We start from the raw sequence: 13,461 nt of genomic DNA, 5'->3' as shown, positions 1-13,461 counted from the left end.
AGGCCCAGTATAGATTAGATTCGGGAACCTAGTCATTTCAGACTGTTCACATCCGATGTCCCTGAATTCAAATCCAGCTCATACTATTACTATCTGCATTTACTCTGGGCAAGGCCTTTTTCCTCTGTGTGCCTCAGTTTTCTCAACTGAAAAATGGAAGTGAGTATATCATCAGTGTTTATTGGCTTTTTCATATGTGTGTAGTAGACCATGCTAGGCACTGTAATGACTATGAATTACCATGCCAAATTTTACAAACTGGTCAGAACAGGATGCTGCTTGACCTACAAACCTACATTATCCATGGGTACCATTTGGTAAGGGAACCCAAATCATGTCACTCACTTTTTTTTTCTGCCAGGGATACTTATTTCCTAATTTTCATAGGTCTTGGACTGCTTCGCTCTGTTAACTTTTAGAAATTTAAAGCACTAAGTTTAAATGGGATTCTAAGAAAAAAAATTAAAAAGATCTACAGGTACATTTTAAACACACTTATTTTGTTTATCAACATGTCAGCTTTCATTTTTCAGGCTCATATGTTGAAAAAGTTTTTAAAGAACTTTAGTTTCATCAAGTGTGAGTGCTTAAGTGTTCTTCTACAGATGCAGCTCAGATCTTCCATGTCTTCTTATCTTTAGTGATTCTTGTCTATATTTTTCCATTAAATACTCCATACCAGATCAAATCAAGACTTTGAGGGCCTTCCCAAGTTAATGTTCAGTTCTGTCCCTATAACCACCAACTTTTCTCAATTTCTTTCTAACTCCAATATTCATTAATTGTAAAAAAAAAAAAAAAAATTACCTTATACTAGTAATTTAATTTTCTAATCTCAAGTTTTCTCATGTAAAGTGAGAGAGGTTGGACTAGATAATCATTTCTTTCTTAACTGTTTGAGAATTTATTTAAACCTAAATTGTAATTAATTTAGATAATCAGAGTTTCCTTCTAACTCTGAGAATTTATCTGAACCTAAATTATAATTAAAATACTACTTAAAAATAGATGTTTCAGCTGTATGTTTGATTTATTTCTCTTTTATTATATATATTTACAGGCTTTGATGATTGGTAGTTTTTTTTGGGGGGGGGTGGAGTGAGCCCTTTTCCCCTTTATCTCCAGACCTATTCATGTATCTTCCCATAAACGTTACATTTACTATACTTATCACCTAAGGGACAGGATTGAGGGGAAACATCCATTGCACTGGTTGTTGGCTAATTAAAGTTTTGACTTTTTAAATCAGAAAAGACGAACAGAGTGTGCCGTCTGCTATCTCCCTGACAACCAATTCCACTTACTACAGTACATCTGCACCAAAGGCTGAGCTTCTGATTAAAATGAAGGACATGCAGGAACAGCAGCAGCAACAACAGCAGATTGCAGAGGATTCTGAAGATGAGCTTGACCATGACCTGTCGGAGAAGAAGGTAGAACTGACTGAGATTCTAAGTTGGAGGGGGGGAAGGGAGGCGGAAATAATAATCACACACAAAAATTTTGAGCTCAAGGCCTGTGCTAAGTTTTTATTTGGCATCCTTGAAACTGAGGGCTCCTGACCAAGGTCCTGGACACAGCACCCTGTTTATTTGGTACAGTCAACACAGTGGTATGATGTTCACCTTGTACATGGTACTTTGAAGTTTAACTCTTTGTGGTTAGGCCACTTGAGGTGAACTTGGCTGTGCTGGCATTGGGCGTCGTGGCCCTGGGTCCTCCCTAGCATTATGTAATGACGAAAACAGGTGCCAGATCTGTTTTATTGATTTCTTTAGCTCTTGGCTTTGCTTGAAACTGACCCGATGTGACTTCTGATTCCATCGCAGTGTGCTTTCCCCTGGCTCATTTCTTTTATCAAAAGGAGTTTCATCTGTATTTAATGTTTGTCAGAAATCTGGGTGCTCGACACCCGAATTGAATAAATAGACTCTCTGTTACAGAATTATCTTTTATAGAAAGCATAAAAATGAAAGAATGGCCCAAGACAAATCATTTCACAACTCCCAAACAGTCCTGCTTAGGTCGTAACCCTTCACACTCAGTGTTATCACTCGCACTTGAGTTTCCTTCACCATCTCCAAATTAGAAGACAAAAGGGATGGGATAGTTTTAATTTCTAAAAATTATTTTCATTCCATTAACATGAATTCATGAGCATCTCTTATGTTTGTATTAGATTCATTGTATACTTAACACTGGGCTTCAGATTTAAACACAATGTGAAATTTGTTAGAAAAGTGCTTGATGTCAAGAAACATTTGGTAAACAGCTACTATGTGCCAGGTGTGGCACTGAAAATGGTTTTTCTTTTCAGGATTTTAGTTTGTGATTAGGGATTTAATGTCAGCCAAAGATTATTTCATTATTTTGTCAATCTTTCTGGAGTCCTGTTGGTGGGGAAAGGTACAATTTGATTTGTTTCCCTCACATACCAATAATTCATACTATTCTCCAGTTTTCTTATATGCATGATATGAATAGTAGTTTTGTAATGCCTTCTTGAGACAACTAGCACTAGAACTGAAGCTGACAAGGTTCAAATCCAGCCTCAAATACACACTAGCTACATTTCCCCAGGCAAGTCATTTAATCATTTGTCTCGATTTCCTCTAGTGACGACAATACAATAATAGCACATACCTCCCTGAGTGATCATGAGGATAAAAAATGAGATATCATAGTTGTAAAGTGGTTTGCAGTTTTTAAAATGTTATATAAATGCTACATTATCATATTAAGTAACAATGATGGTGGTGATGGTAATGTGTTACTGTGTTATTCCTTAGGAGGAAAAAAAGTACATCTTTTTTAAAAGCTTTCTGGAAACCTATTCTCACTCTTCTATTGGGCATTTAGCTATTCGATTATCCTTTTGCTTCACCAAAGGCAAGCTCTTGAACTATTTTCATTTTCTTTCATCATAAAATATCTGCAGTTCAGTAGTAAATAGGTCAGTAGAGGCTTTTCTCCAGACTATAGAGGAGTTTCTGTGTAAACTTCTATTCTTACTCTTAATAAATTTTTTTTGTAATTTTACTAAAAGAGACCCATTTCATATCACTTTAGTCAAGGTGATTAATGGAATATCCATTCTTCTCTGGTTTTGAACATAAGACAGCTTATTTTGCCCAACATCTAATTGTCCTGTTTAACTTTTCTCATTTCTTGAACAGTCATGCAATTATGTAATATCCTTACACAAAATGTGGGCCTATAGTAAATGGAAATAAATATACTTCACCTGGGCTTATGCCAAACTCAGGAAAACTTGAGGTCCCTTTTTTGATCCTAAGAATTATGGTGCTTCTTCTTTCCCTTAAAAACAAAAACAAAAATAAAAACAAAAAGACTTCATTCTTATTTTATGACCTTCTTGATGGAAGTTCTAAATTTTATTCTCGACAGAGAAAGAAATTCCATATTCTAACTAGTGAAAAACTAAAACTATTTCCTTCTTCAGGTTTTAGGCAACAGCTTCTGTCACCTCAAATCTACCACTGAATTCTAAGTTTGAGCTTAATTATCTCAGGATTTTGAAGTGCAAGGAATCATAAAAATTATCTAGTTCGTAGGAATATTATTAAAGCTGAAAGAGAAATCCTGATCTTTTTTTTTTTTTCCAAATGAGGAAACTGAGGCATTTTTAGCTTGGATTTGAACCAAGTCCTCTGCCTCCTAGGTCCATTGTTCTTTCTACTATACTGAACTAGCTACCATTCAAGAGGCTTTCCCCCTAGAATCTACTTGAAGTATTGCTCTAAACTAGACTATGCTTTTCTCTCTTGGTATATAGATAGCTCACCCAAACAATCTCCTGCTGATTTAACTTGCTTAAAAAGTATTGCCAATTCTTCCTATTAAATGCTCTTTTTTCAGCTCTTCTGAATCCACACACTTTCTCTGTCCTTTCTTTATCTTGTTACAACTTTATCATTTTCTATAGCTTCTCTTTTCTTTATCTTCCCCCTTTCCTTTATCTGCTATCTAAATCCTTTATGTTTTATCTTCTTTTAATGAAAACATTGGTATGTCTGTAAATCAGTTACCTTTCAAATGCTCCAGTTCTAGCTTGACCATGGAATTGTCTTGTTACCCTTTTTGGCAGTGTTTTTTAAAGCAGAAATGAGGATGCTGAAAAATTGTTTCCTACCAATATAAAGTCACCGAAATACATGGAAAAGAGGAACAGAAATCCTCCTTTTTTATCATATAGTTGTTATCTGAGAAATACTGTGCTTGGGAAAAAAAAAAAAAAACAGTGCTATTCATTACCATGGAATTTTGAAGTTGATTTAAAGCAAGCTGCATTTAAAAAAAATAAATAAAAGGCAACTGCTAAACAGAAAATGATAGATAAGAAATCATCGTACATAAGGTTTGAATGGATCATAGTACGGGGGGAAGGGGGGCTCCCAAAGCACTGGAACTAATAAGAGAGAAATGTGTAAGCATCCTGAGCAAATAAGACTTGACCTGGTTAATCTAAAGTAATTTAGAAGTTCCCTGTGTATTTAGGAGCAAAAGCTCTACAGATTAATCAGTCAGTAGGAATGTATATCCTATAAGACTGCTTACCGTTTTAATCTCTTTGAGTATTTCAACATACTGATAAGTCAAAGACAAATTTAACCTGAAAGAGGGATACCCTTTAACTCCCTGTGCTTTTAAGTTAAGGTCTTTAGAGTCACTCTTTTTTTTGGTCTTCTTATTTGAGCCTAATGAAAACTTATATCTCAATTTTCTTGAAGAATTATTTATCTCCATCTTAGAAGCCATAGAGCAGGGGTCCTCAAACTTTTTAAATAAAGGGCCAGTTCACTGTCCCTCAGACCGTTGGAGGGCCAGACTATAGTAAAAACAAAAACTTTGTTTTGTCAGCCTTTAAATAAAGAAACTTCATAGCCCTGGATGATGGGGATAAACGTCCTTAGCTGCTGCATCTGGCCCACGTGCCGTAGTTTGAGGACCCCTGCCATAGAGGGTCAGGGGTGTTAGTCTACACTCATGTTACTTATTCATTCTGGTATGTTTCCCACAGACAGAAAAGAGGCTATTGCCTTTAATTACTTCTTCCTATATTAATTATTAGTTTTGAGGGACATAGAGTTCAACTTCTCAGACATGGTTTATAAGGTCATGACACCTCTCACCCTTTGCTGAAATGTGGTTTGTTCTTGGCTTGAACTGATTTAAAAATTCCAGTGTTGAATAAAATGTTGGCTTTTTTATAGTCGATTGATTTCTAAACTCCTCAATGAATCAGATCTTTTCCTTTTTCCTTGGCTTGATTTGCGTTTGGCTTTTTATTTAGCTCAACAGCCACATCTGTTTTCAGTCAGCATTTCTTATATGTTTATGTAATGTGCTAGAATCCCCCAGCACCTCAGAAACCAGGATGTGGTTATTAGAAAGGGGGACCGTGGTCTTTTTTGATTTTTAGGTTTAAGCTGTGGGGGTGACTCACCTAGTGACTTTGAATTTCATGGTTATCTCCATGGTGCTACTTATCTCCTTCCATCTATGAAATAGGAATGATCATCTTACTGGTATTATTTTAGCCTGAGGCATCTTTTCCAAGTGACCAACACTATACGTGTCTTAGACTAGGTACACTAGGAGTAAATAAATGTTCATAGGTGGAAAACATTTTAGTCATCAGACATAGAACTGAAAGTGCTCAAAGAATTAACATTTTATCATGTCTTGCTGTATCAGCTTGCAGTAAGTTTAATCATGTTACTTCAGTATGAGGAAGTTTGTGGGTTTGTTTTTTTTCTTTTATCATGGTTTTGCATCTAGGATTTGACATGAAATAAAATATCTTAAATATTATTTTAAAATTGAATGATAGAAGTGATTTCATTGCTTTTCTCTATGTTTGCCTAATGGGATAAATATTTCAATGGATGGTATGGTTCATTAATTGTCTTACTCCATGTATCATACCTTATATTTGTCCTCCCATAAATCTGCCACAAGAGATCCACCCACGAAATAAAGAAAAACAATAGTTACTAGATTTAAATAAGTTTTATTCATGTTATGTTTCATTTGGATGTCTCAAAAAAGTGCTCAATAAAAATAGTTCATGAGGTCTCTCTAATCTTGTTAAAGAAATTAAAATAATAATAGCTATTGTCTTTATGGCATCTAAAGACTTAGAAATTATTTTCCATTTATGATCTTATTTAAGCCTCACAACAAACTCACCAGGTAGGTTTTATAGTTCTGATTATCCTCATGAGGAAGCAAATATTAGAAATATTAAGCAATTGTTCCTAGTCACAAAGCTAAGTTTCAGAAGTAAGATTCAAAACTGGGTCTTTACTGACTCCAAGAATAGCATTTTTTCTACTATACCATATTGTCACTAATTAAAAGTAGGTGCTGCTGTACAGATAGTTCAGATAGACTTTTCATAATCATAAAATAGTATTGACCCAACTAGAATAGATCATATGGTAGCTAGGTAGTATAGGAGATGAATCACTGAACTTGGTGTCAGGAAGATCTGATTTCAGTTCCTGCCACTAAATATATAATCCTGGCAAGTCACAACTTTTCCCACCCTCCCATTTTTTTTCATCTGTAAAATAAGACTAATAATGTCACATATATCATAGAGGTTTTGCGAGAATCAAATGAAATATCATTCGTAAAGTAAAACAGAAATGGGTAATTTAGTAGTAGTAAAAATTTAACTTCTAGTTCTTTTCCATTAATTCTGTCCTTTCCATAATTCTGTTTTTTTTTTTTTTTAATATGATGCAAGGTAAACTTCAGCCCATTCATAGATTCTACTTTGTTTTGAATTAATGAAGCTTTGCAACAGCCATGGCAGATGTTAAATATGTTTTGTGCATTCTTGCCCCTCCACAGCAGGAGCTCATTGACAGCATCAGCCGAAAACTGAAGGTGCTACGGGAAGCCCGTGAGACTCTCCTGGAGGACATTCAGAACAACAATGCTTTAGGGGATGAGGTGGAAGCCATCGTGAAAGATGTGTGCAAACCAAATGAATTTGACAAGTTCAGGATGTTCATTGGAGACCTGGATAAAGTGGTGAATCTCCTTTTGTCCCTTTCTGGAAGACTAGCCCGGGTGGAAAATGCCCTGAATAACTTGGATGAAAATACATCACCTGAGGAACAGGTAATTACTTACACACACACACACACACACACTCATCCTCCGCAAAAGCCACTGTCCTGAAATCTTTTCTCATGGCCCAGAGCTGATCCTGGGTCCTTACAGGCTATTCCAACAAAGGTTAAGCTCTAGAAGGCCTTATCTAGTTTAAAAAAATTTGAGCATTGGACCATCTGAGAACCAATCTGGGTCCATTCAAAAAGTTTCATCACTAAAAGTTGTTCTACCAAGTGATGATGGGTGTTTTGGGTATATTTTTAGATATGTTTAGATTTGTTTTTGGTTTTTTGGGGGGAGAGATTTTGGTCATGGCAATCAAGATAACATTTACCAAGGCATGGAGGGGGTTTCATATTAGTGAAAAAAAACCATACATCCAGGTTTTTAGAAATATTAAAGTAACAATAATAATTCAAGATTCACATAAATTTTAATTTATGTAAATGCATGGCATTGGTGAAGGAAATAACATGCATCTAGATCTTTAGAAATATTGAAATAATAGTAACTCAATAAATTTGCTACATTAGAGAAGGAAACATCCACTTAGAAATATTGAAGTAATAATAATAGATTGAATTTATGTAAACATTAAAAAATTTGTAAAATGCTTTCCTCACAGTAGTCATAGGAATCAGATGGCATAAATATTAACTATATTATTTTGCAGATAATCAAATTAAGTGACACTCCCATGTTCAATAGCATTTTCATTAAGCCTCTACTATATATATATATACCTAGCATTGCCCTAGGCCCTGGGGGAATACAGCTACAAAAATGAAATAGACTTTTCCCTCAAGGGGCTCATATATTATCTGAGAATATGTGTGTACACACACATGTATACACCATATCAAGGGATTTTTCTTTTGGAGGGGAAAATAAAGCACCAGTACTTAAGGGGAATTGGGAAAGACTCATCTGGCAAGTGACATTTGGACTAAATTTAAAGGAGAAAAAAGTAGGCATTTTAGGAGGTGAAGTTGAAAAAGGGGTACATTCCAGGAATGTAATATAAAATCAGTGCAAATTCTCAGAAGTATTATTTGTGAGGACCTATCTATAGGAAGTCCAGTTTATCTAGGCCATAGAATGTATGAAGTAAAGCCATGTTTAATTATGATCTAAAAATTGAAGATAACTTCATTTAGAAAAATAACAATGTCTTCTCTGTCACTTCAATTGATTTAATTTTAATTTTTATATTTAATTTAAAATTTAATTGAATTTTTAAAATCTCCATTTATCCCTTCCTAGTCTAATTCATTCCTTCAATAAATTAAACACTTGTTGAGAATATAGGAAAGTATAGACTATTGCTTACATGGAGTTTATTACTTGGTTTGAAATTAAAGATGCAGGTATGTTTTAAAAAAAAGTCTTAATAATTTTCGTTCAATAACAGTGCAACATAATAGAGCCCTTTTGAGGAATACATATCAATGAACCTGTGACGTTTATAAAAGGACTCTGCAACTAACTGGATAATGGGGTAAAGGCAAGGGAGGGAAATCGGGGATTGTCTCAGGATTAGATGGTACCCTTAATGGAGATGAAAGTTTAGAGGGAGAAACAGGTATATGAGAGAAGGTAATGGATTCTTTGATTTTTAGAATTACAGAATTTTAGGACTCCAAATCGCCTTAAAGATTGTTTTCCATATAACTGCCTAAAGAGGATCTTCCTTTCCAATAGTAACTAATTATTCTATTAAGGCAAATATTGTGAAAGAAAACAGTATAATAGCTGAGTAATAAGGAAGCTTATTACTGAGAGCTAGGAAGGCCCAAGTCAAACCCTGATTGTTATATTTAAACTTTGGTTTTTTGTTTGTTTTTTTAATTAAAGCTTTTTATTTTCAAAACATATGCATGGATAATTTTTCAACATTGACTTACACAACCTTGTGTTCCAAATTTTCCCCTCCTCTCCCCCACTTCCTCCTCTAGATGGCAAGTAATTCAAAATATGTTAAATCCAATATATGTATACATATTTATGCAATAATCTTGGTGCACAAGAAAAATCCATTCAAAAAAGGAAAAAAAGTGAGAAAGAAAACAAAATGCAAGCAAACAACAACAAAAAGAGTGAAAATGCTATGTTGTGGTCCACACTCAGTTACACACAGTCCTCTCTCTGGGTGTAAATGGCTCTCTTCATCACAAGATCATTGGAACTGGCCTCAATGATCTCATTGTTGGAAAGAGCCAAATCCATCAGTATATTCTAACTTTGTGATCTTCCTATACAAGTCACTTTTTAAGATGATAGTTTCAGAAACAGCAAACATTCTTTGTATGAATAAAATCATAATACTAATCCCTATTCCCATGCATAGTAACCTAATTCCTTTCAAACCTATTAAAAAAAATTGTTTGCTGTTATTGGTAGAAGGAATTTCCTGATCTAGGGATTCCCTAAAATAATGAAATTTCTCATCCAGTTCCTACAGTAGCAAACAGAAGTCAAAAGTGGAGGAAGGAGGATGGGGGAAAAAAAGACAGTATCTTATATGTGGCCAAAGAGACTCTCTTCCCTACTTTGCTGTCCCATGCCTTACTCATCTCGATACTTACTCTCTAAACGTCATGGTTTCTCTGTCTCTAGCGAACGCTTCTTGAGAAGCAAAAACTGCTCACACGCCAGCACGAGGATGCAAAGGAGCTCAAGGAGAACCTGGACCGCCGGGAGCGCATCGTCTTTGACATTCTGGCCAGCTACCTGAGCGGGGAAAGCCTGGCTGACTATGAGCACTTCGTGAAGATGAAGTCAGCCCTCATCATTGAGCAACGAGAACTAGAAGATAAAATCAAGCTGGGCGAGGAGCAACTGAAGTGTTTGACTGAAAGCCTCCCCCCGGAACGGGCCAAGTAAGCGAAGAAACGCCCTGATGGAGGACCGGAATGGGAGTTTTCGGGCCCATGTTCTGAGTGTGCAAAGTGGGGAGGGGGAGAGAACCAGTTTATATTTATGCCCTGTGCAAAGAGTCCTAAAAAAAAAAATAGCAAAATTGCTATTTTACAAGAGCAATAACTTCCTTGTTTGTTTTGTTTGAATGATGTATTTAAATTTTTTTAGTTCCTTCTCATTGATGAGCTCATTTGCTCATCTTAACCTTCCATCTTTTGAAATGACTGCAAATGAAACTAGAGAATTTTAAGCTTCAAATTTGGTGTGTTGTGAAGTCTGTTCCAGTAGTGCATGCAGATAATTTTTTAATGAAATAGCTACTGTTTTTCCTGTCTTCAGATGCTGTATGGATTGTTGATGAACCCAGTTTAAATGAGTATGTGGACAGCGTGCAGCCTTAGCAAGGAAATGAGACATCAGGGGGAAGAAAACTATGGCGCAAATCTTTAATAATTCATCCAGAGAGCAGGGCTGCATTTTCATATCTGTTCCATGTCATTTATCTTTATAAGCATTAATTTATCATATCATATAATGATGTTATCTGGTCCTAGCAGATGATAATAATTTATTAACACTTTGGAAAGGTGAATGATTTGTTAGTGGTTTAGAACCAGTTGTGAAATTATTACCTAAACTGTAGGCTCAGACATTCTCAAAGTGAAATACCACTTAAGGAAACAGTGTGCATGCCTTCCTTTCTTCCTTCTCTCTCCCCCTTTTCTCGCCTCCTGTCCCCAATCAAATGATGTTTCCTTGCAGATTAAGTTCATTATTTTTTAAAATATCCCCAGCAGTAGCATGGCCATTAAGATTAAAGAACTGATGTTTTACCAGAACATCTTAATATAATCTGTATTTTCTTTTCCCCTATACCACAGTCATTTTGTGTGCGATCACTAAAGTAACACTACTCAGTACTGCTTTCCCTCTTTTGATATGTTTCAGTGTCACCAAAGCTTTTCTGGGCACATTTCATTCTGTTGTTTGTCTCACTCTACTTTTAACGACCATCTGAAATGTATAATTCCTATGCGGTATCTTTTCATAACTGTTTTCTAAAAGTTTGTATCCGTTTTTTATGAAAAGGCTGTTGTCATTTGTTTCCAGCCTCATTATTTTCATAGAAGATAATTTTAAAAGTAATGTACTTCCACAGAAATCATTTTCTAATTCAATGCACATTTCAGGGCAAGAAGAAACCTTGGACAACTTCATATTTTAGATCATAGTGGGAACAATTGTTAAGGAATCATTTTAATACTTTTTAATTGTTCTATTTCTACAGAATGTTTTCCAAATTAGTTAGGTTAGCCTTCCTTTCAGTATCCATCATAAGAATTGCACTTATACCTAGACACCCAGACAAACTTTTAAAAGAACAGTGACAGAACACTAAATTAGCTGATAAGGAAATCAGTTCTTAAATACAATACAACTTTAACGTCTATACTTCTGTCTTTTGTCAATTTTATTGTGTAAATTCCCACACAATGAAGATACTAATTAGGAGGTTTTTTTAATTACAGTGTCAGAGGACAGTACACACACATACATAATATGTAAACACGTACATATGTACGTACAGAGATACATATAAGCTGAAATACTTGCATACATATGGGCTTGCAGTCTGGAGCGTTGGAGGAATCTTCCCATATGAGTACATACATATGTGTATAAGCCAGTCTTTTTACCCTTACATAGATCACTTTTTCAAAGTTCTTATTCCTATTAAGTTAAACTACCGCCCCTCTCCCAACCCTTCAGTTTGAAAGCCCTTATACTTCTAATGAAGTAATCTCCCTCCTGCTCAGAAATCATTTGCTGCTATAACAAATAATGTCAGGGCAAGTGATATGCTTTGTCCTTGATTGCCACCTCTTCCACTGTAGCTAAGCTAACTTAAAGAATTTCAGTGTGCTTTTTTTGGGGGGGGAAAGAAAAATATAGACAAAGATAGGATGTTTTCCCTTTTATCTGTAATTCCCTATGCCGTTGCCTGTCCCCAACCCTTAAAGGAAATTCAGTGTATTGAGCATGTTGCTGATTTTTTTTGCTAAAAGATCCATGATTTTAGCAGTCTGCGTACTCCCTTTGGTAATGCAGAGTATAGTACAATATTGTGATTGTTTTGATGATAAATGTATGTGTAATGTGAATAATATAATTTGTGTCTGTATCTAATTCTTTGATTTAGGCGTTTCTCTCACACATAGCAATACAGAGTGCTCACTTGTCTGTTGACAAAACACCATCTTTGTTCATCACTGCCCCACCCCATTCCCTGTTTTACCTCGTAAATATTTGGTTAGAAGGGACCCAAAGATTCTTGTGTCTCCGTGTATATAAGTTTGTAAATAGCTATTATTATTGCTTAAGAAAAATCTGGTGCTAATGTTTTGCCTCTGGCATTTCTTAGGTGATGGCTAATTCTTCACCTTATACTATAGCTCCATTGTAGACTTCATTGTATAGTGAAATTTCCGTCCTGGTTACTGGCTGCAGCTTGGATTCTGCAGCCTTTAGTGGAAAAATGTGTACAGATTTCATTCTTGACACTTAACATTTACCTATTGGCAAATTACACTGCTTGACTTAAAGGAAATAAATAGTGTCTATTTCAATGTATCCCATGCTTGTCAGTGATTTGTTCCTAATAGATCTAGGATCTGTTGGTCTGAGGGTACTTCTTCACATGTTAGTAAATGGTTTTATCAATGGCTAAAGACAACCTTCCAGTGCTAAGTAGTGAATATAATTAATCGTGCTCCTCTTAATATAAATATAACAGTTTATTGATAAGAATAGATTCAGACTTTTTAGCTTGGTAGGAACTGACAGCATCAGTATTTTGCTATCAGAAATTTTTAAAACCCAGAGCTATCTCCCCACCACAGTGAAGAAATAGATTACCTAAGCAGAACTACAGAGCTGGACAGAAGCTCAGGGGCCTCCTCATTTTACACACAAGGAGACTGTGAAGGTTAAAATTTGAACCCAAGATCGCTGACACTAGGAGCCTTTGATTTGTCAACTTAAAATTTGAAAACCTAAATGTTTTTATTTCCTGGTTTCTTCATTTGTTACCTAACTTAAAAATAAGAAAAAAAATGTCAATTGACTCAAGTTCAACTAATCTGCACTCAGGAAAAATTCAAAGTTCTACTAAAGATTTATGTGTATTTTATTCAACTTTAGGCCCAAAGAGAATGTCATCCTTGAGTCCAAAACTATATAAAGAGAATGGAATTGTCTGTAAGAAAATTGGGAAGCCTTCTGATATACAAGCAGACTGAGTTATAAAGTTCTTATTAGCCCATAGTCTCAGCATAATATTGTCCATTTTAGCCTGGCATTTGTTAAAATGCCATTGTAGGAAGGTAGAGGGAT

General features: G+C 35.3%; 1 protein-coding gene across 4 annotated transcripts in view; it reads left to right on the top strand.

Annotated features, from left to right (window-relative positions):
• Positions 1–12,699, top strand: part of SHROOM2 (shroom family member 2) — a 226,178-nt gene extending 213,479 nt beyond the window's left edge. For 3 of the 4 annotated variants that reach the window (XM_023500341.2, XM_031959011.1, XM_031959012.1), the window contains 3 exons: positions 1,250–1,433; positions 6,883–7,155; positions 9,766–10,032. In XM_023500341.2, the coding sequence (XP_023356109.1) occupies positions 1,250–1,433; positions 6,883–7,155; positions 9,766–10,032 (724 nt within the window). Of the gene's footprint in view, positions 1–1,249; positions 1,434–6,882; positions 7,156–9,765 lie in introns of all 4 variants that reach the window. The other variant, XM_012546104.3, reaches the window with a different exon arrangement.
• Positions 12,700–13,461: the final 762 nt, after the last annotated feature.

Source organism: Sarcophilus harrisii, chromosome 3 (genome assembly GCF_902635505.1).
Source record: "Sarcophilus harrisii chromosome 3, mSarHar1.11, whole genome shotgun sequence".
Classification (NCBI taxonomy): domain Eukaryota; kingdom Metazoa; phylum Chordata; class Mammalia; order Dasyuromorphia; family Dasyuridae; genus Sarcophilus; species Sarcophilus harrisii.
The sequence above is the reverse complement of the archived record's forward strand: the minus strand, read 5'-3'. Positions and strand labels throughout refer to the sequence as shown.